This window comes from Heterodontus francisci, chromosome 7 (genome assembly GCF_036365525.1).
Source record: "Heterodontus francisci isolate sHetFra1 chromosome 7, sHetFra1.hap1, whole genome shotgun sequence".
NCBI lineage: Eukaryota > Metazoa > Chordata > Chondrichthyes > Heterodontiformes > Heterodontidae > Heterodontus > Heterodontus francisci.
In genome coordinates, this window is record NC_090377.1 from 44,851,088 (window position 1) to 44,874,413 (window position 23,326).

Genomic DNA, 23,326 nt, shown 5'->3' on the forward strand with positions numbered 1-23,326 from the left:
AACAGAGGCCATAAAATTGGCTTGGGACGGCAGGTAAGTTCATTTGAACATATTTAATGGTAATCTACATATGGAGATGAAGGGCCCGCTGCCAGGTGGCGGGGGGGGCCACACGGAGGTCCACCGTCACCAGTAATATGCGGCGGGCCTGTCTCGACGTCGCGGGTCGAGGCGGGCCTCTCCCTGCAGAATTTTACTGGCCACTGCGCCGTGACCCGCGGTGTTGAGGGGCCAGTAAAATTCAGCCCCATTCCTCCAACTTCTGAGTTCCAATCATTTATTTATGATGAATAACAGTTGTCCCAGCCAATCCTTGTGGCACACCACTTTCCACCTACTGCCAGTCAGAGAAACCTTTCTTAACTCCTAGGCCGGGATTTTACTGAGCTCCTAATGTCGGGGTTCCATGGCGCGAGGTGGGGCGGTGGGGGAGAGGGGTTGGGGCTGGGGGGGGGGGGGTAGTTTGAGCTGGAAGGTTGTGCCGGCAGTGGCCCGCCATGGAGTCCGACGCCAGGAGTGCCAGGCCCGATCATCCCGGTGGCGGCGACGCTCCGTGGAAGCCTCCCCTGTTGTTGGGCGACGGGACCCGGCTTTGAATATTTAAATTAAACACATGAATTGTTTTAAATAAAATTCGCTTCAATCTGACCTTCGGGCTGCGATCTTCTGAGTGGCAGCCGGCACTCATGGGCCTTCACTGTCCAGTCCAGGGAAAGTCGGGAAGCGGGGGGACCTTTAGATTTTTAGTGCTGGGGGGAAAAATGGGGTCAGATTTACAGTACTAGTGCAGGGGATGGTTGGAAGGGGTGACCTCTGCACTTCGTTCAATTTGGGGGTTGGGGTGGGGGGAAGGTCAAGTGTTGAAGGTAAGTGTTTTGGGGAGGAATAGGGCAAATATTGAATTTAATTGTTATTGGGGGGTGGGAGAGGGGTGACAGATTTTTGATTGGTACCGTGGTGGGGGCAGTGTGTATAACTTTAAAAGTGTAAATTAGCTGGGAGGGCTGGCTGCCCTTTAAAAACGGCGCTAGCGTCTGTGCAAAGGCAGCTGATGCCATTGCCAGCATCAAAGAGCCCACCCCTCCACACGATTGGGAGCATATGGGGTGAGGGGAGTGGCGGAGGCCCGACCAGCACATTATTGTGGGCCGCCGCGAGGAAGATCGCAGTGGCATGCCAGCCGCCATTTTCTTTGCCCACTGCCGGTGCATAGAATCCAACCCCTACCATCTATTTTCTGTGTTGTAGCCATCTTCTATCCATTCTGCTACCCAGTTCCTGCCTACATACACCCTGACTTTTGTAGAGAGTGATTGTTATTGAAGGCCATCTGAAAGCTCATATATACCTTTTTGATTATATTGCCCTTATGTACTCTGTTAATTCTTCCAAGAATTCAGTAACGTTACTTAAACTTGTCCTTCCGTTTAAAAATCTATGCTGATATTTTTAAAATTACATTCTCTGTCTGTCGGTATTATCTGATCTGTTAGCAAAGATTCTAGTATCTTTCCTACCACAAACGTTAAGCTAACTAGTCTATAGTTCCTGGGATTAGCTCCATCTCCCTTTTTGTAGATTCACTCATGCCCTGCCACTATTTCGTTTCCTATTGAATTGCTAGATATGATACATGCCTCTGCTATATCTCCCTAATTTCTTTTGAATATCCATGGATGCAGTCCATTTGATCCCAGGGTTTTGTCCTCAAGTTTGGATGGTTTGGATAACAGTTCTTTTTTTCTCCCCTTATCTTAACTGTTGTATTATCCTTCTTGACGTGTACTGTTGTCATTACCTCTGGGAGCCTTTTTGGTGAAAACTATGACAAAGTATTTTTTTCAGTATCCCTGCCAATTAGGTATAATTTTTTAAAGAGTTTATCTTGCTCATCCCCTAATGGCCCTATCCCTATCTTAATTCTCCTTTTGTTACTTATGTGCCTATAGGAAACTTTAGTATTTTGTTTTATATTCTTTATTTTAATTTTTTATATTTCCTTTCGCCTTCATAATTTTCCTAATTGTCTTTTTAACCTCTCTCCTAAGCTCATCATATTCCCATGACGACCAGTTGCTACAGCAGCTTGGCAATGTCAAACAACTCACAATATCACTTGGCAGCTTTATGTCCAGCACTTTTGGCTGAACCTGCCTCTCAAGGATTAGCCTTCACAGCCATCAACAAAGGTGCACCAAGAGAAGACACCCCACCTAAATGGATTGTTTGCTGCATGTCCATCATCTTTCACAGATGGAAGGGAGCCAACCAACCAATCATCCTCTCCTTTCATTGTTAATGCACTTTGTGTATAATTTTTTTCTTTACATGAGTTTTATCCTTGCCTCTATTTATCTCTGGTATCTCATTCTCGCTTAGTTTGTTCTTACCTTTAAGTGGAATACATTTCTCCTATTTCTCTATTGCTCTCCCCTTTATATATTGCCCATTGTTCTTCTTCTTTGCCTGTCAATGTTGCTCTCTAGACTACCTTCCTTAGCTCCACCTTCGTTCCCTCATAGTTGCATTTTTTCTAATCTATAACTTTAGTCTTTGTACTAGCTATACTCTCAGCACTACATGAACTGCTATGCCTGTGCTGGGACGAGGGAGCAGTACCCCAGGACATGCGCGATGCCAACATCATCACCCTCTATAAAAACAAAGGTGACCGCGGTGACTGCAACAACTACCGTGGAATCTCCCTGCTCAGCATAGTGGGGAAAGTCTTTGCTCGAGTCGCTCTGAACAGGCTCCAGAAGCTGGCCGAGCGCGTCTACCCTGAGGCACAGTGTGGCTTTCGTGCAGAGAGATCGACTATTGACATGCTGTTCTCCCTTCGTCAGATACAGGAGAAATGCCGTGAACAACAGATGCCCCTCTACATTGCTTTCATTGATCTCACCAAAGCCTTTGACCTCGTCAGCAGACGTGGTCTCTTCAGACTACTAGAAAAGATCGGATGTCCACCAAAGCTACTAAGTATCATCACCTCATTCCATGACAATATGAAAGGCACAATTCAACATGGTGGCTCCTCATCAGAGCCCTTTCCTATCCTGAGTGGTGTGAAACAGGGCTGTGTTCTCGCACCCACACTTTTTGGGATTTTCTTCTCCCTGCTGCTTTCACATGCGTTCAAATCCTCTGAAGAAGGAATTTTCCTCCACACAAGATCAGGGGGCAGGTTGTTCAACCTTGCCCGTCTAAGAGCGAAGTCCAAAGTACGGAAAGTCCTCATCAGAGAACTCCTCTTTGCTGACGATGCTGCTTTAACATCTCACACTGAAGAATGCCTGCAGAGTCTCATCGACAGGTTTGCGTCTGCCTGCAATGAATTTGGCCTAACCATCAGCCTCAAGAAAACGAACATCATGGGGCAGGATGTCAGAAATGCTCCATCCATCAATATTGGCGACCACGCTCTGGAAGTGGTTCAAGAGTTCACCTACCTAGGCTCAACTATCACCAGTAACCTGTCTCTAGATGCAGAAATCAACAAGCGCATGGGTAAGGCTTCCACTGCTATGTTCAGACTGGCCAAGAGAGTGTGGGAAAATGGCGCACTGACACGGAACACAAAAGTCCGAGTGTATCAGGCCTGTGTCCTCAGTACCTTGCTCTACGGCAGCGAGGCCTGGACAACGTATGCCAGCCAAGAGCGACGTCTCAATTCATTCCATCTTCGCTGCCTTCGGAGAATACTTGGCATCAGGTGGCAGGACTATATCTCCAACACAGAAGTCCTTGAAGCGGCCAACATCCCCAGCTTATACACACTACTGAGTCAGCGGCGCTTGAGATGGCTTGGCCATGTGAGCCGCATGGAAGATGGCAGGATCCCCAAAGACACATTGTACAGCGAGCTCGCCACTGGTATCAGACCCACCGGCCGTCCATGTCTCCGTTATAAAGACGTCTGCAAACGCGACATGAAATCGTGTGACATTGATCACAAGTCGTGGGAGTCAGTTGCCAGCATTCGCCAGAGCTGGCGGGCAGCCATAAAGACAGGGCTAAATTGTGGCGAGTCGAAGAGACTTAGTAGTTGGCAGGAAAAAAGACAGAGGCGCAAGGGGAGAGCCAACTGTGCAACAGCCCCAACAAACAAATTTCTCTGCAGCACCTGTGGAAGAGCCTGTCACTCCAGAATTGGCCTTTATAGCCACTCCAGGCGCTGCTTCACAAACCACTGACCACCTCCAGGCGCGTATCCATTGTCTCTCGAGATAAGGAGGCCCAAAAGACTAGCTATAATCACCATTAATCAGTATTATATTGTGATCACTGTTCCCATGCTTACTTCTCTGATCTGCTTTGCTCATTTCCCCTTACTTGGTTTAGCAGTATTTCCTCCCTTGATGGGCTATTACATATCGAGTCAAAAAGTAGGTTTTGTACACACAATAATGCTCCAGCCATATCTCCCCCTTTTCTTGCTACTTTATTTAGGGGTAGTTGAAACCCCCATGATCATGAAAACCACACTGAAGGAGCAGATTTGGTTTTAGAAGACATTCCAAACATGATCACCAAAGGAGGTAGAGCTGGATGTTGTCAGCGTACGTGTGGAAACTGATGCTGTGTTTTTGGCTGATGTCACCGAGGGGCAGCGTGTAGATGGGAAATAGGAGGGGGCCATGGATAGAGAGGCAGAGAGAGGCGTGAATGGCATGGGAGAACAGAAAAAAAATCGCAAACTGACATTACAGCACAAGGAGAGGAGACAGATGTAAGTTTAAAGGTAACCATTTTAGTTAACTGACCTATAACATAAAGTAGATCAAGAAATTAGTTTAAAAACTAAAAAAAGCTAAGTTGATTAAATAAATAAACTTTAATTAAATAAAACAAAGTTTGACAGGGATGGTAGTACAGGTGGTATGCGACAACTGCAGCACATGGGAGTTTGTGGACAACACTGTGATCCCAGACAAGCACATCTGCTGTAAGTGACTGTATCTCTCAGTACTTCAGCTCAGAGTTGTTGAGCTGGAATCCGAGGTGCAGACATTGCAGGACATCAAGGAAGGGGAGAGTTACCCAGATAAACTGATCCATGAGGCAGTCACACCTCTTAGATTAGCGAGTAGTGTTGGTCTAGTTAGTGGTCAGGGACAGGCAGGTGTGACTGTGAGTCAGGCAGGTAAGCAGACCTCAGGTGCAGTGCTTGAGGAGCCTCAGCCTTTACCCTTATCTTGCTGCCTGTGTGGATGAGGGCAAAGTCTGCAGGGTGAATAAGCAAATTGTCCATTGCAGCATGGTACAAGAGGCTGTTCAAATGGGTGGAGTGCAAAGGAATGCAGTTGTGATAGGGGACAGTGGTTTATGAAAGATGAGGGACATGCAGCAAACAATCCAAGGGTTGTCTTCTCTTGGTGCACCTTTGCTGACGGTTGTTAAGGCCAATCCTTGAGATGCAGGTTCTGCCACAAGTGCTTCACATGAAGCTGCCAAGTGACACTGTGAGTTGTTGTTTTTGACGTTGGCGTCTGTTGCCAAGCCGCCGTAGCAACTGGTCATCGTGGTAGTGCACACCAGTCCACAGGAAGTGTCGCCATTTCCCTCTTTTGCCAGCTAGCGACTCCCAAGTGCGAGAGTTAACATTTCTGGCCTTCACATCACGCTTGCAAGCATCCTCAAAGCGGAGTTTTGGGTGCCCCACTGGCCATCTGGCCCCGGCTACCTCACCATACAGAAAATCCTTGGGTATGCGACCGTCTTCCATCCTGCAGACGTGTCCGATCCACCAAAGTCACCACTGTTTGATTAGCGCCAACACACTTGGGAGCTCTGCCTTTTGAAAGGACTGCCACATCTGTGGTTTTGTCCTGCGAGCATATACCCATAATGCGCTGCAGACAGCGAAGATGGAAATTATTGAGCTTCTTTTCCTGGTAGCTGTAAGTCACCCATGTTTCACAGCCATATAGCAAGGTGCTGTGAACACAGACCTTATAAACCATTAGCTTGGTCCTAAGGGTCAGTTTGATGTTATCACATGCATGTTTCCCAAGTCATCCAAAGGTCGTAGCTGCTTTCCCTATGCATGTATCGAGGGGACAGTACAGTCAGGGCATAGATACCATTCTCTGCAGCTGCATTTGGAATTCCGAAGGCTGTGCTGCCTGCCCAGTGCTAGGATTAAAGACATCTCCTCATGACTGGAGAAGTACTTGGAGTGGGAGGGGGAGGATCCAGTTGTCATCAATGTAGGAACATATGATATCGGTACATGCCACACATCATCCTGACTTGAAACTATATCGCCATTCCTTCATTGTCGCTGGCTCAAAATCCTGGAACTCCCTTCCTAACAGCATTGCGGGTGTACCTATCCCAAATGGACTGCAACAGTTCAAGGAGGCAAGTCACCACCATTTTCTCAAGGGCAATAAGGGATGGACAATAAATGCTGGCCGAGACAGCGATGCCCACATCCCGTGAACGAATAAAAAAAAAAATTAGGAATGAGGTTCTGTTGAGAAGATTTGAGGAGCTAGGGTTGAAATATTGGATTTAATAAAGACAGTACAGAGAAAAGATCTTTGCTTGGAAAATCAAGATGTAGAAGTAGTTTGGGTGGAGTTAGGAAACAACTTGGGACAGAAAACAATGGTGTTGAGTAGTTTGTAGGTCCCCTAACAGTAGTTGTAGTGTAGGATACAATATAAATCAGGAACTTAGAGGTGCATGTAACAAGGATAATACAGTAATCATGGGAGATTTTAATCTTCATACAGATGGGGCAATCCAAATTTGCAATAATAGTGTGGAGGATGAGATCATAGACTACATTCAAGATAGTTTTTATTTCAGTATGTCAAGGAATCAACTAGGGAACAGGCTATTTTAGATTTAGTATTGTGTAATGATACAGGATTAATTCAGAACCTTGAAATTAAGAAGCCTCTGCGAAGAGTGCTCATAATATGATTGAATTTTATATTGAGTTTTAGAGTGATATAGTTAATTCCAAAATTATGCTCTTGAATCTGAACAAAACAAAGTACATAGGTACGAGGGGCGAGTTGGCTAAGGTAGATTGGGAAACTACATTAAAAGATATGATGGTAGATCGGGATTGGGAAACATTTAAAGAATTGTTTAATCGCAGTGACGAATGAGAAGTTAAAGATAGTATTAGATTAAAGGAAGAGAGTTATAATATTGCCAAAAAGTGTAGTAAGCCTGGCGATTGGGATGATTTTAAAAAGATGACCAAGAAATTGATAAAGAAAAACTAGAATACAAGATAAACTAGCTAGAGAAATAAAAACGGATTGTAAAAGCTTTTATCGGTATATAGAAAGGAAGCGATTAGTGAGAGTTAACATAGGTTCTTTAAGAGACATAGACAGAAGCTATAGTGGGGAATAAGGAAATGGTAGACATTAAACAAATACTCTGTATCTGTCTTCAAAAACATTCCAGAAATAGCAGCAAACCAAAGGTCTAGTGAAAACGAGGAACTTACAAATATTATTAGTAGCAAAGAAATAGTACTGGAGAAATTAATGGAACTAAAATCCAACAAATCCCCTGGATCTGATAGCCTACATTCTAGAATGGTCCCCGCGGATTGGAACCATACCTAACCCTGTTATTCAAGAAAGGAGGGAGAGAGAAAATGGGAACTATAGGGCGGTTAGCCTGACATTAGTTGTAAAGAAAATGCTAGAACCTATTACGAGAGACATGCTAACAGGGCACTTAGAAAACCATAATATGATTAAGTAGAGCCAATACAAATCTATGAAAAGAAGATTGTGTTTGAAAGATCTGTTGGAATTTTTTAAGGATGTAACTTGAAGGGTGGATAACAGGGAACCAATGGATGTAGTATATTTAGACTTTCAGAAAGCATTCAATGAGGTGCCACACAAGAGGTTATTACACAAAATTAGGGCTCATGGGTTTGTGGGGGTAATATATTAGCATGGATTGACAGTTGGCTAATGGACAGAAAGCAGAATAAGAATAAACAGGTCATCTTTGCATTGGCAGACTGTAACAGGTGGGCTATCACAAGGATCAGTGCTTGGGCATCAGCTATTTACAATGGATATTAATGACTTAGCTGAGGGAGCAGAGTGATGTATCCAAGTTTGCTCACAATACAAAGTTAGGTGGGAAAGTAAGCAGTGAGGAAGATGTGAAGAGGTTGCAAAATGATTTAGACAGGTTAAGAGAGTGGATATGAATGTGGCAGATGGAATACAAAATGGAGAAATGTGAAGTTACCCACTTAGGAACACAGGAGCAGGAGTAGGCCATTCAGTCCATCGAGCCTGCCCTGCCATTCAATATGATCATGGCTGATCATCCACTTCAATGCCTTTTTCCCACACTATCCTCATATCCCCTTATGTCATTTGTATTTAGAAATCTGTCAATCTCTGCTTTAAACATACTCAATGACTGAGCTTCCACAGCCCTCTGGGGTAGAGAATTCCAAAGATTCACAACCCTCTGAGTAAAGACATTTCTCCTCATCTCTGTCCTAAGAGGCTTCCCCCTTATTTTGAAACTGTGTCCCCTGGTTCCAGACTCCCCAACCAGGGGAAACATCTTAGCTGCATCTACCCTGTCTATTCCTTTAAGTATTTTGTAGGTTTCAATGAGAGGTTTCACCTCTCATTCTTCGAAACTCTAGAGAATGCAGGCCCAGTTTCCCCAATCTCTCTTCATAGAACAGTCCCGCCATCCCAAGAACAAGTCTGGTGAAGCTTCGTTGCACTCCCTCTATGGCAATGATATCCTTCCTAAGGTAAGAGGACCAAAACTGCACATAGTACTCCAACTGCAGTGTAACGAAGGTTCTATACAATTGAAGCAAGACTTCACTATTTTGTACTCAAATCCTCTTGCGATAAATGCTAACATACCATTAGCCTTCCTAATTGCTTGTTGCACCTGCATGCTAGCCTTCAGTGACTTATTGACAAGGACACCAGGGTCCCTTTGTACATCTACAGTTTCTAACTTCTTATCATTTAAGAAATATTCTGCACATCTATTCCTCCTACCACATTATATTCCATCTGCCACATTCTTGCCCAATCACTAGGTCTGTCCAAATCCCCTTGAAGCCGCTTTGTATCTTCCTCACAACAAACATTCGCACCTAGTTGTGTCATCGGCGAACTTGGGAACTTTATCAAAGCCTTCTGAAAATCCAAGTATACCACGTCTACCAACTCCCCTTTATCAATTCTTTTCGTAACATCAGTATCAGAGATTGTACTATCAGAGAAAATACATTTTACTGTAACTGTACTGTGTACAGTTTTGGTCTCCTTAGCTAAGGACAGACTTGCCTTTGAGGGAGTGCAACAAATGTTCACCAGACTAATTCTTGGGATGAGAGGCTTGTCCTATGAGAGGTTGAGTAGCCTGAGCCTAAATTCCCTAGAATTTAGAAGAATGACAAGTGGTGGTAATGCCACAGGTGGCGTAGTGGCAATGTCACTGGACTAGTAATCCAGAGGCTCAGACTAATGTCCTGGGGACACATGTTCAAACCCACCACCACAGCAAATGGAATTTAAACTCAACACATCAATAAAAAAAATTCAATTAATAAAACATAATCTGGAATTGAAAGCTAGTCTCAGTAATGGTGCCATGAAACCATCATTGATTGTCATAAAAACCTATCTGGTTCACTAATGCCCTCGAGGGAAGGAAATCTGCTGTCCTTACCTGGTCATCTACATGCGTCTCTAGACCCACAGCAATGTGGTTGACTCTTAATTGCCCTCTGAAATGGCCCAGCAAGTCACACAGTTATCTTCCCAAGGCCAATTAGGGATGGGCAACATACGAACATACAAATTAGGAGCAGGAGGAGGCCACTCGGCTCCTCAAGCCTGCTCCGCCATTCAATAAGTCCATGGCTGAACTGATTTCTCCACATTACCACCTACCCCTGATAACCTTTCACCCCCTTGTTTATCAAGAATCTATCTACCTCTATCTTAAACATATTCAAAGCCTCTGCTTCTACCGCCTTCTGAGGAAGCGATTTTCAAATTCACACGACCCTCTGAGAAGAAAAAATTCTCCTCATCTCCGTTTTAAATGTGCAATCCCTTATTTTTAAACAGTGAACCCTGGTTCTAGATTCTCTCACAAGGGGAAAACATCCTTTCCACATCCACCCTGTCAAGACCCCTCAGGATCTTACATGTTTCAATCAAGTCACCTCTTATTCTTCTAAATTCCAGTGGATACAAGCCTAACTTGTCCAATCTTTCCTCATAAGATTGCCCGCCCATTCCGGGTATCAGTCTAGTAAATCTTCTTTGAACTGCTTCCAAAGTATTTACATCCTTCCTTAAATAAGGAGACCAAAACTGCACACAGTACTCCAGATGTGGTCTCACCAATGCCCTGTATAGCTGAAGCATAACTTCCCTACTTTTGTATTCAATTCCCCTCGCGATAAACGATAACATTCCATTAGCTTACCTAATTACGTGCTGTACCTGCATACTAACCTTTTGTGATTCATGCACTAGTACACCCAGATCCCTCTACATCTCAGAGCTCCGCAGTCTCTCACCATTTAGATAATGTGATTCTTTGTTATTCTTCCTGCCAAAATGGACAACCTTGCATTTTCCAACATTATACTCCATCTGCCAGATTTTTGCCCACTTACTTAACCTATCTATATCCTTTTGTCTCCTCCTTATGTCCTCTTCACAACCTACATTCCCACCTATCTTTGTGTCATCAGCAAATTTAGCAACCATATCTTCGGTCCCTTCATCTAAGTCATTTATATAAATTGTAAAAAGTTGAGGCCCCAGCACTGTTCCCTGTGGCACACCACTTGTTACATCCTGCCAACCAGAAAATGACCCATTTATGCCTACTCTCTGTTTCCTGTTAGCTGGCCAATTTTCTATCCATGCCAATATGTTACCCCCTGCACCACGAGCTTTTATTTTTTGCAATAACCTTTGATGTGGCACCTTATCAAATGCTTTCTGGAAATCTAAGTACAATACATCCACCAGTTCCCCTTCATCCACAGCACATGTAACTCCCTAAAAGAACTCCAATAATTTTATTAAACAGAATTTCCCTTTAACAAAACCATGTTGACTCTACCTGATTACCTTCAATTTTTCTAAGTGCTCTACTATAATGCCTTTAATAATAGCTTCTAACATTTTCCCTAAGACAGATGTTAAGCTAACTGGCCTGTAGTTCCCTGCTTTCTGTCTCCCTCCCTTTTTGAATAAAGGAGTTACATTTGCTATTTTCTAGGCTAGTGGAACCTTCCCTGAATCTAGGGAATTTTGGAAAATTAAAACTAACGCATCAACTATTTCACTCGCCACTTCTTTTAAGACCCTACGATGAAGTCCATCAGGACCTCGGGACTTGTCAGCCCGCAGCTCCAATAATCTGTTCAGTCCCACTTCCCTGGTGATTGTAATTTTATTGAGTTCCTCCCTCCCTCCCATTTCCTGACTTACAGCTAATTCTGGCATGTCACTTGTATCCTCTATAGTGAAGACTGATACAAAATACCTGTTCAATTCATCTACCACCTCCTTATTATCCATTATTAATTCCCCAGACTCACTTTCTATAGGACCAACGTTCACTTTGTTAACTCTTTTCTTTCTAAAATAGCTATAGAAACTCTTATTATCTGTCTTTATATTTCTCCCTAGCTTTCTCTCGTACTCTAATTTTACCTTCCTTATCAATCTTTTAGTCAATCTTTACTGTTTTTTATATTCTGTCCTATCTTGACCTGCCACCCATCTCTGCGCAATTATATGCTTTTTCTTTAGGTTTGATACTATCTTTAACTGTTTTAGTTAACAACGGATGGCGGGTCCCCCCCTTGGAATTTTTCTTTCTCATTGGAATGCATCTATTCTGTGTATTCTGAAATATCCCCTTAAATGTCTACCACTGCATCTCTACTGACCTATCCCTTAACCTAATTTGCTAGTTCACTTTAGCTAGCTCTGCTTTCATGCCCTCATAATTCCCTTATTTAAGTTTAAAAACAAATGCTGGCCTTGTCAGCGACGCCCACATCCCATGAAAGAATAAAAGAAAATATAAAATTCTTAAGAGGCTTGATGGGGTAGATGCTGAGAGGATGTTACCCCTGGCTGGAGTGTCTAGAAATAGGAGTCACTGACTCAGAATAAGGAATTGGCCATTTAGGACTGAGATGAGGTGAATTTCTTCACTCAAAGGGGGTGTGATCCTTTGGCATTCTCTACACAGACAGCTGTGTATTCGTTAAGTATATTCAAGTCAGAGGTCAATAGATTTTTGGTGACTAAGGGAATCAGGAATATGGGGATAGTGCGGGAAGTGTAGCTGAGGTAGAAGATCAGGTATGATCCTACTGAATGGTCAAGCAGGCTCAAAGGGCCAAATGGCATACTTCTACTTCTATTTCTTAGGATCTTATGATAGATCCTTAGTAGGCACCAGAGGTAACAGTGAAGGAGTGGGAAGAGAAGTCATTGCAGGTGATTCTCTAGCTATGATGGGATAGATAAGAATGGAATCAGGTGAGTGCAGTCCCATCCAGCTGGATGATGGTGCAGAAGACAACGAGGTGGGCAACCATGTCAAAGGCTGTGAACAAGTTGGCCAGGAAGGGCGAGGAGGGATAGCTTACCTTTGTCACAGTCATATAGGATGTCATTTGTAATTTTGATAAGAGCCTATGTAAGATAAGTGTTCTCCACATATGCTAGTCTCTTCAGCATCTCCGATTTTAATCGCTTCACCAGTGGCGGCTGTGCTCTCAGCTGCCAAAACACTAATCTCTGGAATGCACTCCCTAAACCCCTCTGCCTCTCTTTCCTCTTCTTAGATGCTCCTTAAAACCTACGTCTTTGACCAAGCTTTTGGTCATCTCCTTGTGCATCAAATAACTTATGTGGCTTGGTGCCAAATTTTGCTTCATTATGCTCCTGTGAAGTGCCTTGGGATGTTTTACTATGAAAAAGGCACTATATAAATACAAGATTATGTTGTAGTTTCCTGCACAACCTAGACATCCTATTTATAACTTCTAATTAGGATCATTAATACCCATGAGCAGCAGGAGTTCCAGAAAACTCCAATGGTCACAGCTGTCCAATTAGAACTACATCATTCTGAACTATTCTCAGTTTCCAATTATCTAGCTGGTTAATAATCTAATTTCCACTTTAATGGTCGATCCCATGAGCTTTCACTTCAGTTATAAAGCTCCCGTGAAGAACACTATCAAGATTACATTGTGACAAAGCTCTCAGAAAATTCTCTGTTAAAATAAAGATGTTCTTGCTTTAAACATACAAATACAAATGTCAGGAACTAGTTATCATAACTAAAACAGAAAATGCTGGAGACAAACAGCAGCCTAGTCAGCATCTAACCTGCAATGACTTACAGCATTTTCTGTTTTTATTTGACACAGCATTCATTTTTTTTCTTTCTATTAATGCACATCATATTCTGGACAAGAAAATTTTACTCACCAGCTGGTGTATTAATTTCCAGTTTTAATGAGTTGAAAAGCCATGCACTACTGTACTCATCTTACAATTTCTAACCTTTCCAGCGATCTAATTCTCTAATGGTCTGTTGCAATGCATTCTTCCTTCGCGCAATTACTCTTTTATTAGGTTTCATGCTCGCTTTTTCACAGTGATCTCAAAGCAAGTTTTGGGAAGCGATGAGATATTTAGACAAGCTTTGGGAAGTCCAGGTCTACTAGTCCTCAAATGTTTCTGTGTGAGGGACTCTCCTATCATAATGACACACTCCCAAGGGCTTCCTGCAAATACTGATACATACCCTAACTGTAGGAACTGCCCAATATTTGTTTGTATATACCAATAGAAATATGTAGCAAGAAATCAACAGATTGAGAAAAACACAGAAATGGCAACTTAAGTCCTAAGCAAATAGTAACTTTTACAATAAATGTTCTAGCATTAATCATACTATTTTCAAAAATTGTTGGAATTACCTTTTTCATATAAATGTCTGCTATCATGGAAAGAGGTATTGTGAGACTTAATGCAAGTGTGCCGATCAATGATGATGTAAGAAAACAGCCCCTGAAAAATTAATTTTAAATCCATAAAAATAAAATTTGAGCCAGTTAAATTCAAATTATTCTGTCAATTACTCCTGGAAGTTAAAGAATAATGCACTAACCCACTATGCTACAAGTGCTTCATACAATGAAATATTCTAAATTAATGGGCTAAACCACACTGTACAGATAAATTGCAACAAGTAATAAATACAAATCAAAAGCAATAATGTTTTATCAGCTCCTTCAAACATCCCAAAGATTTTCATATATAATCTATTAATCTGAAGTGCAGTTACTGTTGTTACGTAGACAAACACAACAGCCATTTTAGGCACAGGATGGTCCCACAAATTACAATGAGATGAATGAGCCATTAGTCTATGTTTCTTTTGTGTTTGTTAAGATATGAATGTTGGCAAAGACAACAGGAGAACTTGCTCCTTTTCTTGGAATACTATCAATTTTTAATGTATACATGAACCACTGAAACACGCAGACAGATTTATTAATTTGAATAATTCAATTTCCAACAATATAGCATGTCCTCAGTACTGAACTGAAGTGTCAGACTAGATTAGGTCCTAGAATAGGACTTGAACCCTCTACCTTCTGCATCACAGATGAGAGTATTGCCCATTTAGCCAAGCTAACAAACAGCAGCAAATGTCATAAGGAAGATATAATTTCTGAAAAATTAATATAAAATAGAGCACAGAGGAATACAACAGAAAATTTACAAAGTTTCTTTCAGAAGTATCATACTCTCAGCTTTACCTGAACCACTCTTCGAAAGTTAAAAAGCAAATTACTTGTTAACATATTAGAGGAATGCGATATGAGAGATTTGGGTAGTTGCAGAAAGATTCAGGTCTCAAAAGAGAAGCTAAGGTTCCTGGTGAGATGCTGAGGGGAAAAATGGAAATAGGAATGACAATGATGCTGATCAAGAAAAATGTTAAACAGTGCAGTTGATTGATACAGCTGTTGCATTGCAGAACCATCTACACTGGAGTGGAATTCAGAGCTTTGGTAACAATGGAGAAACAATTAAGCATGAGCAAGATTGCACACATGCAACGGGTTAAAACATGCAAAAATTACTTCTATTTTCTGGCCACAGACCTTCAATATGCCAATAATATAACAATTACATTGCTGGCCTATATGGGACCTCTGAGTGCTCAACAACCTGCAATCAATAGGAATGGTGGCCAGCAGAGCTTTGTCCTGGAAAACGAGCACTGGAGGCAGGTGTGCTCTCTCAATTATATTAAAGCAATACTGCTGAAACCTGGGCTGCCATTGGAGACAGTGCTGTAACATGAGGGGCATAAGTTGAAGTAGATAAGTTTGTACCACATACCTATAATTACATTTTCCAGAGGGATACTTTGGTGAATATAAAGGTATTCTTTGGGCAGTTGCGGTTAATTGAATTGGCGATTTGTCACTGAAAAGATGCATAGATTGAAATATATATGATCAGTGATTTTATCAATTCAATGAACCGCAGGATTGTAGCAGACAGATCTCCAGATATATTTTATCTAAACATTGTTCACCGCTTATTTTTTGTAGAAATGTTATTTTAGGTTCCCAAATTTAAAACAATGAATTTGAAAATCTGATGTTAGCTCGACAATAATGGCTCACTGTACAATCATGTAAAATATATCAACTGCATTGCAAATAGTGATCATCTTTGGGGAAAAATGTTGCATTATTGTATTTTAAACATGACTTTTATTCATGCTTAAATCAATTTGAACTTCTGTGGGGATGTTTGAAAACATTTGAGTAATTAGTAAATTGGCAACTTGACAGATTTTCTAGAAGTTATCTCCGGTTTTCCATTAAGTGAACACGTCTTTACATTTCGAAAGTAAATTATAACAAAATCGTACCACAACCAGAGAAATTCAGACAGCACTGTTCCTATAAGTCCATTAATAAGGATGTACATCCATACAGTTTTGGTTGGAAATTCAAAAGCCTCAAATCCTGTATAGTGAAGCAAGAAAAATCCAGGCCATAGCAGCAGGAGATTAAATAATCCCACAAATCCTGTACAAAGAAAAGAAAAATAAAGAAAAAATGAAATTGAGAGAAAATATTTTTGATTTTATATCCTAAAGGGTAAATTCAGTGATCCCAGTGTTGAGCTGCACCTGTCAGGAATGTGTTCAGAGGACAGAAGCAAGGATAATTCTGATTCAGGCTTGATGAGAGACTTAGCTTGAAATCACTGAATTTACCTGGACAAAAATCAGACATAAAAAAAAAGATTTGTTACAGTACTATACACAAATATTAATTTGACCTATTGAAGAAACATTCCAAGACTGACGAATTCCAAGTGTTAACACTCAATTTTAAGCACAATAGTTTATTTCTAAAATACACCAATTTTGCTACCTTTCAAATAGATCAAATTTTTATACTCAATAGTCTTTTCTGTTTGCAACTCACGAAATTTAACTCATGAGATAATGTGATACTTAGATGAAAACGTTTTAATTTCACGGATCTCATCTCTATATAGGTGTTCTTATATGGTGCTAGCTATGCACTCCTGCAAACTAGAGTAGAACCACAGAACATTTTATATTTAGATTTGTCAATGGAAGCAATGTCACATTACAAAGCTGCAGGGGAAATCTTTACTGTTATGACCAGGTGAGAAAGAGGTCTAGGGTTCCCTTTCTGCCTTCACTTGGTCTCTAACAGAGTTTGATGGTAAACACCATCAGCTCCCTCTTGGTGAATCTTTTTTCACCCCTTTCCAATTATAAGGCAAAGAAACCAGTACAACAGATTTTCTCAGGTTTAAAGAAGAAACGTGAAATTTTATTAAACTTAAACTCTAACTCGGTTAACGCCTACGGATACACAATGCGGCCAATCTAGCATGCACACGCGATACACACGTGAGGCCTGCTACCCAACCCGATCCCGACGGGACCTGATGACATGTGTCGGGTTCATCTTCAGGGTCTGGCTTTTGGGCTTGGGTCGGATTGGGCTGAGTCCAGGTCGAGTTGAGTCGGGTCGGGCTGGACCCACACGGTAAGTGCTCTGCTGGTAAGTATTGAAGTTAAAAAACTCACCTGAACTGGGAGTCTGGGACGAAACTGAGTCTGCGCAGTGAGCGAGTGACGTCATTATGACATCTTCACGCATGCGCTGCAGCAGCTTCTTGCTGGTTCGGTTTCAGGAAGGTAAGTAAAGGGATAGTCGAGTCGGGCCCGGGGCTAAATCGGAGGGACTCGGGCCGGCTGTGGTTCGGTCGGGTTCCTTTTTCCTGACCTGAGCAGGCCTCTAATACACACATGCAGATAGAGACAGAAAGAAAACAGAAGAAATAAAGTGGAAAGGTTTGAGGCAATATCTGAGGAGGTTTTTTGTGTTACAGTTCTTCGAGCTCACAGTAGTGTCCTTTATTGTAGGTAGATCTTACTTTTCGCTGGGGCCCAGTATTCTTCTTAAACCTTGTTTGCTGTAGGAGACTTTTCTCTCTTGGGGTTCACGTGTCTTCAGTGGATTTGGAGTTCCGTGAGAAAGAGATGGGAGCAGACAGACAGGAGAGATCATCTCAGTGCAGGAGCACTCTGCTTTCTGCCCAAAATGTTTGTACAAATTAAAAAAACTCAGGTTGCCCAGCAGGTTAGTCATGTGATGAGCTGGTTTGACCATGTCGGTTTGTGTATTCGGCCATCTTAACAGTCAACCAGGAATGCGAGCTGCCCCACCTTCAACGTCTGGTGATCAAAAGTCCATTGTGGGTTGAATGCGTCAGGGAATGGCTGCTTTGTCCTTCCATACACTGTCTGTTAATATGCCAAGATCTGGCAATTATTTTTAAAATCCTTTCTTCACTTCAACAACAGTTTGAAATTTAATGTCCATGTGGCGAAATTAATATGCCTCATGCTTGGCAGGTGAGGGCCTGCATGACACCTCCACACCCAGCGGAATGAAATGCGATTTGATAAAATTGCATTTCATTAAAAGGGTTGAGAGAAAAATGTAAGATACAGAAAAAAACATGCATTTCTCTCATTCATTCCCATTCATTGATAAATCCTAAAACTTATTACAGCCCGTTTTCTCTTGGTGCCAGTGCTGCTCTAATTACCCCCTTTTTGGCATTCCAATAAACATGTGGTTCTTTTTTGGGGGGAGGTTTCTCTTCTGTTTACCCATTTCCATGGCTGCCGAGGGTCTTTGTTTCTGTTGAGGTCTGAAAAGGGGAATGGGTGGTTTTTCTTTGGTTCTGACTGTGGGGGAGGATTCTTTGCTAATCTCCCCTTTGGCTTCTGGAACATTTCTGCCTGCAGGTATTTGTACAGACTCTACTGCACTCCCTGTGGCACTTTGACTAAGCGAGGCATCACCTTCACGGTTTCTCTGGCCCCTAGAGGTCGGTCTTTCTCTCTGCAGGTTCCTGTAAATGCTGTTAGCAACTCTGGTGGGGTGCTTCTAGTGTCTACATTTACATAGAACGTGGGGTCTAACTTTTCACAATTTCCGGGGCGGGCTGACTGGACAATAGGGGTTTTCATTCTGGATTCCTCTCGGACTTCCTTTAACCAGTCCTCTTGGTCGCTTTTTCCCCTTCCCTTTATAAACTTTTGCCAGCCTTGTGCCTGCCTGTCCCCTTTTGGGCTCAGCAGGGGTCCCTTACAGTTCACCAGCCCCTTGCTGGAGGGTCCTCCTAACACCGGTACAGGGCTTAGGAGTGCAGGTTTCACTGTAGGTTGGGGTTTCCCCTCAACCTGGCACATGTGGCAACTCCTGCAGTACTCCACCACATCATTGTGGAGTTTTGGCCAGTCAAACTGCTGTCTTATGCAGGCTTTGGTCTTTTGTATACCAGCATGTACAGTCACTGTAGTCTCGTGGCCCCTTACTAATATTTCTTCCCGGTACCTCTGCGGCACCACTAACTGGTGAACTACTGTCCAATCCTTGCTTTCAGGTCTGTGAGGCGAACTCCATTTCTTCACCAGTATCTTATTCTTTAAATAGTAGCAATCAGGGACTCCCTCTGCTTCACTTTCAGACTGGGCAGCCTGTGCTAACTCTTGCAATACTGGGTCGGCCCGCCGAGCCTCAGCTATGGAAAATTCATGTAATTCATTCCCTGGGTCTCCTAACTTTCCAATGAAAGTCTCAGATAGACAGACCTCATGGCCAGCTGCCTGCAGTGCCAATTCAGTCTCATCTGGGGGAGCTGGTTTGATCATGGCCTGATCCACTGCACATTCAGAGAAACTGCAGGGGTCTGTGTCCCGCCACGACCCTGTCTCTCTGATCTCCTGCAGTCTTTCTTTCACTACTTGGGGGGGGGGGGGGGGGGGGCGCTACCCCCTTCACCCCTGCCAGATCATTACCTAGGAAGTCAACCCCGTCCACAGGCAAACTAGGAACAATCCCTACGGTCACTAGTCCCGAAACTAGGTCGCATTCCAGGTGCACCCAGTATACAGGTACAGGCATACACTACACTCCAATACCATTCACCACCATTTTGGTGTTCACTGCACTCTCTGGGGGAAAGGTCATGCCTTTTCCCAGTAAAAGGGATCTAGTGGCCCGTGTCCCTTAAAATTACTATAGGCTTGCTTTACTCACTCGAGTGGTATGGGGTTACTTTCCCTTGAGACACAAAACCCTGATAACCTCCAGGAATCCTACTAACATTTCCTGCACTTACAGTAGTAAGCTTCCTGGGTCTCACTGTTACTGCAGTTAAAGCCAAGCTTGTTCTGTTGTGCTTTCCATCAGGTTGCTGTCTTCACCGAGCGGGTGTGCCCTGATTAACTCTACAGGTTTTCCCTTTAGTTTCCAGCAGTCAGCTTTTAGATGATTTGCCTTATTAAAATTTAAGCGCACAGGTCTCCAGGTTTCACTCCTGCTCACTGCACCTTCTTTTTTGGCTAGAGGAGGACCCCCTGTGTCTCCTGCTTGTCTTTCTCTCCCAGGACTGCTTGGGCTCCTAACACCTTCCCACCCTTAGTCCTTTTCGGATTTGTGAGGGTGACTAGGAAAGGTTCTCCCCTGGGCGACCGACTTATAAATGAAAGCAAACTCATCAGCTAGGTCGCTTGCCAGGCTCCCTGAATCTGCTGCTCCTCTACATGGGTCTTTATAGAGTGTGGGAGAGAGTGTTTAAATTCCTCTATCAGAATTACTTCTCTGAGATTCTCATAGCAGAGCTGTACTTTAAGAGTCCTCAGCCACTGGCCAAAAGCCAGCTGCTTACTTCTTTCAAACTCCAGATAAGTTTAATCAGCTTGCTTCTTGAGGATTCTAAACTTTTAGAGATAGGCTTCGGGTACTAATTCATATGCCCCGAGGATAGCATTTTTGGTCATTTCATAATTTGATGAACTCTCATCTGGCAACAGGGAATAGACCTCATGGGCCTTTCCAGTTTGCATGCTTTGTAGGAAAAGAGGCCAGGTCTCAGCAGGCCATTTTAGTTGCCTTGCCAGTTCCTCAAAGGACACATAAAATGCTTCTACGTCCTCCTCATTGAATTTTGGAATTAGTCGAGCTACTTTTAACAACATCGCTGAATTATGCTCCTCCATATTGGCTATGCTTTCACTGGGGTTACTCTGTCGCCGCTTCAACTCTCCTTCTTCGCACTCCTTTCGGAATATTCTCTCTCCCTCTCCTGTCCTTCTCTCTCTCTCTCTCTCCTCAAATTCAAGTTTCTTCTATTCCAGTTATATCTTTACTAACAATACCCTGTCGGAGTCTGCTTCTAACCTTGTTTCTGCTTCTTCAGATTCAAGGTAAAAATGGTTGGCCACTATCCTTAGGAGTTCAGACTTCCGAGCCTTACCACGTATGGTTATTCCATACTGCTCAGCCATTTTATTCAACTCCTCCAATGACAGTGTTTTTAAGTTTTAGTTTTAGTTTAGTTTTAGAGATACAGCACTGAAACAGGCCCTTCGGCCCACCGAGTCTGTGCCGACCATCAAACACCCATGTTATACTAATTCTACACTAATTCCATATTCTTACCACATCCCCACCTGTCCCAATATTTCCCTACCACCTACCTATATTAGGGATAATTTATAATGACCAATTAACCTATCAACCAGCAAGTCTTTGGCATGTGGGAGGAAACCGGAGCACCCGGAGGAAACCCACGCAGACACAGGGAGAACTCCACACAGGCAGTACCCAGAATTGAACCCGGGTCGCTGGAGCTGTGAGGCTGCGGTGCTAACCACTGCGCCACTGTGCCGCCCTTATCCCAAGTTGCTTCACCCTGGCTTGGAGAGCTACAAGCTTCAGTTGCAGACATGTTAGTATTCAAGCACACACAACCACAAGAAAACCTGTATTGAAATCTTGCTCTTTTTGATCGGGAACAATTTGGCTTCCCACCCAATTTCTCTCTCTGTCTGTGGGTCAATTCCGAAAGCTAGCACCCAAATTTCTGTTACGACCAGGTGAGAAAGAGGTCTAGGGTTCCCTTTCCGTCTTCACCTGGTCTTACTGTAACAGGGTTTGATTTTAAACATATCATGTTTTCAGCCCCCCCTTGGTGAACCCTTTCTCACCGCTTTCCAATTATAAGGCAAAGAAACCAGCACAACAGGTTTTCTCAGGTTTAAAGAAGAAAAGTTGAAATGTATTAAACATAAACTCTAATTCGGTTAATGCCTACAGATCCACGACACACCCACGCTAGTGCGCACACGCAATACACACATGCAGATAGAGACAGAAAGAAAACAGAATAAATAAAGCGGAAAGGCAATATCTGAGGAGGTTTTTTGTGTTACGGTTCTTTGAGCTCACAGCAGTGTCCTTTATTGTAGGTTGACCTTACTTTTCATTGGGGCCCAGTATTCTTCTTAAACCTTGTTCGCTGTCGGAGACTTTTCTCTCTTGGGGTTCATGTGTCTTCAATGGATTTGGAGTTCCGTGAGAAAGAGATGGGAGCAGGCAGATAGGGGAGGCTTTCTGCCCAAACTGTTTGTACAAATTAAAAAAAACTCAGGTTGGCCAGCAGGTAGTCATGTGACTAGCTGGTTTGATCATGTCCATTTGAGTATTTGACTATCTTAGCAGACAATCTGGAATGCAAGCTCCCCCACCTTCAACGTCTGGTGATCAAAAATCTATTGTGGGTTGAATGTGTCAGGGAATGGCTGCTTTGTCCTTCCAAACACTGTCTGTTAACATGCAAATGTCTTTCCAGCCAAGATCTGGCAATTTTTTTTAAAGAAAATCCTTTCTTCATTTCAACAACAGTTTGAAATTTAATGTCCGTGTGGCAAAATTAATATGCCTCATGTTTGGCAGCTAGGGGCCTGCATGACAATACATTATAGAATGATAGTGTAGAAAAAGTTATTAAAGCTTGTAAGAAGCTTGTGAAACAGGAAAAATGTGGTGGGTTTCGAATAAAAGTCCAAACAAAAAAAAGCTATGAAAAATAATATGAATGTATGAAATGAGGATTAATATAGTCAAAGACTGATAAGCTATGTCGATAGAAAAGCATTTTCTTTCAAATCAAATCTAGCTGGTATGAAATTGGAAAATGTATTTTAGTAGCTATTCTGCATAAAAGGATTCAGTGAAGCATGTTATTGCTTTCATTGTTGAAACTTAATTTATATATGGCAGAAGTTTATAATACATCACTAGAATACTGTTTTAATACAACAGCTTCTTGCAGAAAAAAAAAACTTCTGATGATTGAACCTATGCATTTTGGGAAAGTAGAGTGGTGGGGGAAGTCATCTGACTAGTTTGACAAAATTCTTTGATTTGCAAGGGCCACAAGCTGAAACAGTTGTCTCTTAACAGAGAAATAAAAAATAGCTATCTCTTGTGCATAGCCTAGTGATTTGATGTTAGTGAGGTCACTGGTACAGTATCAATGAGTTAATAATGCTGCATTAAACATTCCCAATATAAAAAACTAAAAAGCAGCTCTTTCTGATGCAGTCTAATTTATATGCAGCACCATTGATAGTACAATTGACTATTCAATAATGCTCAAGAGTGAACAGCACAATTTGCAAATGCTTCAGATTTAGACACCTTTGCAATCTTAACTCCCCTTTAGTTCACTTCTTAAAATAATTGATCCGTGTATTAAGAAAGCACAGGAGGAAATCCTTTGTATCAAAGCCATTTATTCCAAGAACACGCACAATTTCTCTGTTTACAGATTTGACTCAACCTGACAGAAGGTTATCTGAA

At 42.5% G+C, this 23,326-nt stretch overlaps 1 protein-coding gene across 5 annotated transcripts in view; it reads right to left on the reverse strand.

The window, feature by feature from the left end:
• The window catches only part of LOC137371953 (solute carrier family 35 member F5-like), a 119,041-nt gene that overhangs the window by 15,770 nt on the left and 79,945 nt on the right, over positions 1-23,326 (reverse strand). For 3 of the 5 annotated variants that reach the window (XM_068035114.1, XM_068035112.1, XM_068035113.1), the window contains 3 exons: positions 15,988-16,147; positions 15,447-15,533; positions 14,012-14,102 (listed from right to left, as the gene is read on the reverse strand). In XM_068035114.1, the coding sequence (XP_067891215.1) occupies positions 14,012-14,102; positions 15,447-15,533; positions 15,988-16,147 (338 nt within the window). The remainder of the gene's footprint in view (positions 1-14,011; positions 14,103-15,446; positions 15,534-15,987; positions 16,148-23,326) is intronic. The other 2 variants (XM_068035116.1, XM_068035115.1) reach the window with 1 other exon arrangement.